Below are 4697 nucleotides of genomic sequence, written 5' to 3' on the forward strand. Positions count from 1 at the left end.
CCGCCAGCCCAGGAGGTCCATCTCAGGGAAGTATGAGCTTACGCCGAAAATAGTGCGTCACCTGATCTGTCCACCATACATGCTGAACACCTCCGAGTCGAATCGCTGGCCTTACGATTCGAGCCCGCCAATCTAGACGAGCGCGGCTTGCTCACGGCCGGTTTTCTCTCTGCCGCCCCGCTCCCTGTCAGCAAGCCAACCGGAGTACAGGAAAGATACAAGTGAGACGCACCAAAGCAAGTGCCTGCCCCAGTTAGATGCGCTCCGGCTTGCCTGGAACGACGGCCCCGACTTGAGCACGCAGCATGCGTTCGACTTTGGAGCTCCCTGACGGCGTCCCATGACTGTCGTCCCACGTCAGGACGTGTCAGCTGAGAGGCCCCATGTTTCCGCCCGGACACAACGGAGGCAGGGAAGTCGCGGCCAAGGTTCAATATGCCAAATTCAGGTGGACGAGCTTCCGCGCCTGTTACGCTCTGCGCGCTTCGCGCACGTGGCAGCGCCTGGGGTTACCCAAGGCAAGGCCCGAGACATGCCGACTGGTTCGACTTAGTACATAGCTGAGCTCACCCGCTGGCGAGGTCGCACCCTTACCATGTAAGCTATGCAGGCTGCCTACTGTGCCGTCACCTATGGTTCGCATCGCCAGTGCTAGTCCGTCCGACTTCCACATATCGCCGATATCTGCTGTGCTCGGCAAATGCACGGTCACCGCCGAGGGAGAAACACACCACGCGCATTCGTCATTGGTATTTCACTGCCATCTCTGCGACGCCAGGCAGATGCTGCAATACCTCGAACTCGATGGATCGTCGGCCTCCGTCTCGAAATTCGCGCATCTTCGGCCAGGTCAGTTCTGTCCAGATATCTCGCTCTCAGTGTGTGCTAATTGAGTACTCGAACGTTCTGCGAACCAAAGCATCGCCGTACCTTTCGCCAGGTGAAGATACAGGCTGCAAGTCGCCAGATCGTCGATGCAGCTCTCCCCGAGAGGACCACCGGGTGCTGCAGCGCACAAGCAGGCGCCATATTGCTGACACGGCTCTCGCCAAGAGACGTCAGCGCCGCCACCACAAGGTTTCACCACACACCAAAGCGCCACACCGCGGCATCGTCGGCTGCGTCGGCTGCGCTTTGCGCCACGACGGACGGATGTGCGAACATGGAAATAGCTAGGCTATCAACCTTCCAAACTGGGCTCTTAACAGACTAGCATTGCCAGCTGTCATGCTTGGCTCGCAGCTTCCCTGACCCTGTATCAGGATCTGCGTATATGGAGCCCCGACGCTCGGTCACGTTCGCTTTCCGTTCTTGCCCGCCCCCCACTTTCCACTTCCTGGGAGCACGCGTCGCGCTCATCACGACGGCGAGGTCCCCGGCGCGACGACGACCACGAAAGCGACAGCTGCAGCGCCAATCACAACTGCGACGACGATGCCAGTCTCGACATCCGATGCCGCGAGTCCTTTCTCGGCCGGTAGCGTGACCGCTTGCGAGTCCCCAGTCAGCTCCTCCACGTCTGACGCGTTTTCACCCCAAGGTGCGAGCTTGGCCGCGTCCCCGTCGTGTATCCCCCCTGCGCACCCGGCCAGGACACTGGTGTTGTGTTTCGATGGTACAGGTGACCAGTTCGATGCGGACGTACGTTTTGTGTTGTCCTGTTAGTTTTTGGCGAAAGCTGACGCGCCGTCTAGAACTCGAACGTGGTGCAATTCTTCTCAATGTTGAAGAAGGACGACCGCAGGCAGCAGATGGTGTACTACCAGGTGCGGTGCTCATCCCTCATGCGTTCTGCGTGTGGCTAAAACGAGAGCTTGCACAGGCAGGAATCGGCACTTACGTGACGCCTCAAATCGCAACACCCTTCGCACCCAAGATCTCCAAGACCCTCGACGAGGTGATTGCCTGGAACCTCGACGCACATGTGATGGGTAAGTAAGTCTTGGCTTGAGGCTGGTGGTGTCACAATTAACATTCGCCTGTTATTTCAGGAGGATACAAGTTTCTAATGCAGAACTGTAAGCTCTTGGTCATTGCACTCTTGCTTTGGAATACTGCTGAGCGCTTTCGCAGACGAAGCAGGCGACAAGATCTGCATATTCGGCTTCTCTCGCGGCGCATACACCGCCCGCGCGCTCTCCGGCATGATCCACAAGGTCGACCTGCTCCCGGCCTGCAACCACCAGCAGGTGCCATTCGCGTACAAGATGTACACGCGCACAACGCCTCTCGGCTGGGCGCAGAGCACGCTGTTCAAGAAGGCCTTCTCGATGGACATCGACATCGAATTCATCGGCGTTCGGGACACGGTGTGCTCGGTCGGGCTTTTCTCGCGCCGCCTTCCGTTCACGACGAGCAACACGTCCGTGAAGACGTTCAGGCACGCTGTTAGCCTCGATGAGCGGCGCGCAAAGTTCAAGGCGAACTTGTTCAACTGGCCACGGGAGGAAGAGAGGCGGCTCGGTACTCAGCCGGGAGATATGCCCAAAGCCGGCCAGAATGAGGACCAAGTCCATCTGAGCGGTTCAACGAGTCCAAGCCTGCGGCTGCCGGCGACAAGAAGGACGACAAGACGAAGAAAAGCTCGGTCTTGTCCAAATTCTCGAACATGTCGAGGCACAACTCCGTGGACGACAGGCAGCGCCAGAGGGAGATGGAACGTCAGTTCTCCGAGCAGGAGCGGTACGCGCTCGAGACGGACGTCCTGGAGGTCTGGTTCGCGGGATGCCACTGCGGTGCGTTATCGAAACTTTTCGTCCCACAGGGCTCATGCTCATGCACTTCCACAGACGTCGGCGGTGGGTCCGTGTCGAACGACACGCGTCACAGCCTGGCGCGCATCCCGCTGCGGTGGATGGTGCGCCAGTGCTTCATGGCAAACACCGGCATCCGGATCCACGCCGAGCTCGTGCGCGGCATCGGCCTCGACCCCGCGGTCCTCTACCCTATCGTGCACGACCGCCCCGAACCTCTGTACTACACACCATCTGCGCCCGTGCCCGACGGCACCACCGCGGGCGCGCGCCTAAGTGAAGAGGAGGAGGACCTCGCGGACGCACTGAGCCCAGTATACGACCAGCTTGCGCTCGCGCGCAGCTGGTGGGTGCTCGAGCTGCTGCCGATGCGGCGCCGTGTGCAGCGCACCGCGGACGGCCGGTGGGAGACGGAGGTGTACGCGAACATGGGCCGTGCGCGCGTCTCCCGAAGCAGGAGACGCATCCAGTGTACGTGCACCGAAGCGTGAAGATGCGGATGGAGGCGGAGCGGGCGGCGGGGCGGGTGTATGAGCCGATGGCGAAGTTTGATGTCGAGCCGACGTGGGTGGACTAGAGCCGTCGCGGGTGCGCGTAGGAGTGTGAGGTTGGGTTTTCCTCGCGACGGATTTTGGGACGACTTTGTCGCATTTCGCTGTTGTCGCCGCTCAAGAGTTTCTCTTCTACTGTATATTTTGGGGATAACGGACTTATTTGTAGCATTACAGCCATGTACGGCATCTGTTCCTGACATACTCCTTACGAGCTATAACATTGTGCTGCCTCGCACATGTGCCCGAGGTATAATTGCTCGCTAGCAAGCGGATATAGATGCTGCCCACCGTCGTCCGCATTGCGCAAGACCCACTAAAGTTGGCGAAGTGCTTCGGAGAAGTCTCGACGGTGTTTTATCACCACTGGCCGCTTCTATAACTCAGTAGCTCAAGACATTACTCGGATACGTCTGGGTCATGTCTGGGTCATCTCCGGAAGTCCATAGTGTTAATATTGATTCTACTAGGCCATACAAGCGCAAAGGTTGCATGAGAACGAAGGCAAGACAGCATATGAGCGACCGTGAAATTACGATAACGATGATCAAACAAGAGTAGACAAGAACGCTGGACATATGATCAGCAAACATTGGTCAATCCGTTTCGCTCTTGGAGTCGGAATCGTGTGCCGCGAGTAAGCGATACATTTCTTCTCTCTCTTCTCTCTCCTTGACTCGTCGTCTCTGCGCAAAAAGACTGCTCAGCTAGGTATCAAGTAATTCTGCTTTCCAGTACGTACCACTTTCTCTCGCCCTGCCTCCACATCTGCCTCGGTCAGACCAAACAGCGCAGGCTGCAAGTATCTCCCGCCTGGCAGGTCACGGTCATGTTGAAGCGTGACAGGCGGATGCATGTGGTTATTCATGGCCTCCGCGACCTTGTCGGAGAGCGCGCGGAAGTCCTCTTCTGAATGCTCCTCCCCGCAGAGGACTTGGAACTGTTGTAATTGTGGAAACGCGGGCAGAAGGGAAGCGAGTGCTGACCAATCGCGAGAGTGGAAATACCGGTGCGATTTCGAAGTTATCTCGTCTGAGGTAGCGAGAATGATTTGGCAGACAGACCAGGCCTCATTGGCGCCGGCGGCAGGTGTAGACTTGACAACCCAGACTGAGATGTATGCAGGAAACAGGGAACCAACAAATCTGTAAGTATCTTGGACCATCCGGTGAGTACAGCAATCTGGTAGAGGTATCAGTCGAGCTCACCTGCCATCGCCTCCTTGACATTAAAACCTGCTATTAGGAGATCACTGTTGTCCTTCAAGAATGTCTGGATGAGGTCGATGATGGCCCATGTCTCTGCAGGGACTGCTGGCCCTGCCGTCCGACGTCTGGTGAACGAGTGTCGTGTGCTCGTGGCTGCCAGGATCCATGCGCCCACTGCCATGTTG

General features: G+C 57.8%; 3 protein-coding genes across 3 annotated transcripts in view; 1 reads left to right on the forward strand and 2 right to left on the reverse strand.

Moving 5' to 3' along the window:
• Positions 1-154, reverse strand: part of PHACADRAFT_248521 (uncharacterized protein) — a 2084-nt gene extending 1930 nt beyond the window's left edge. Inside the window, exon 1 of the mRNA XM_007391074.1 lies at positions 62-154. The gene's annotated coding sequence lies outside the window, so the exon portion shown is untranslated. The remainder of the gene's footprint in view (positions 1-61) is intronic.
• A 580-nt stretch (positions 155-734) lies between these two features.
• Positions 735-3469, forward strand: PHACADRAFT_248531 (uncharacterized protein). Its single transcript, XM_007391075.1, is given in 12 exon segments — positions 735-759; positions 779-854; positions 868-906; positions 920-967; positions 978-1641; positions 1695-1766; positions 1823-1931; positions 1992-2018; positions 2074-2510; positions 2534-2735; positions 2790-3188; positions 3224-3469. 8 exon segments carry the CDS (start codon positions 1435-1437, stop codon positions 3328-3330), a joined length of 1560 nt encoding a protein of 519 aa, XP_007391137.1. The 5' UTR covers positions 735-759; positions 779-854; positions 868-906; positions 920-967; positions 978-1434; the 3' UTR covers positions 3331-3469.
• A 249-nt stretch (positions 3470-3718) lies between these two features.
• Positions 3719-4486, reverse strand: PHACADRAFT_248533 (uncharacterized protein; the record flags this gene model as incomplete). Its single annotated transcript, XM_007391076.1, has 1 exon — positions 3719-4486. A coding segment is annotated over exon 1 (458 nt), but the record flags the coding sequence as incomplete, so codon positions are not given.
• Positions 4487-4697: the final 211 nt, after the last annotated feature.

Source organism: Phanerochaete carnosa (genome assembly GCF_000300595.1).
Source record: "Phanerochaete carnosa HHB-10118-sp unplaced genomic scaffold PHACAscaffold_1, whole genome shotgun sequence".
Lineage (NCBI taxonomy): Eukaryota > Fungi > Basidiomycota > Agaricomycetes > Polyporales > Phanerochaetaceae > Phanerochaete > Phanerochaete carnosa.

Excerpts from the sequence above, each read along its gene's own strand:
- PHACADRAFT_248531 (XM_007391075.1), top strand. The coding sequence starts at position 1,435 with ATGCCAGTCTCGACATCCGATGCCGCGAGTCCTTTCTCGGCCGGTAGC. Across the intron at positions 1,767-1,822 it reads AGCAGATGGTGTACTACCAG|GCAGGAATCGGCACTTACGT; the intron begins GTGCGGTGCTCA and ends GAGCTTGCACAG. Across the intron at positions 2,019-2,073 it reads CAAGTTTCTAATGCAGAACT|ACGAAGCAGGCGACAAGATC; the intron begins GTAAGCTCTTGG and ends GCGCTTTCGCAG.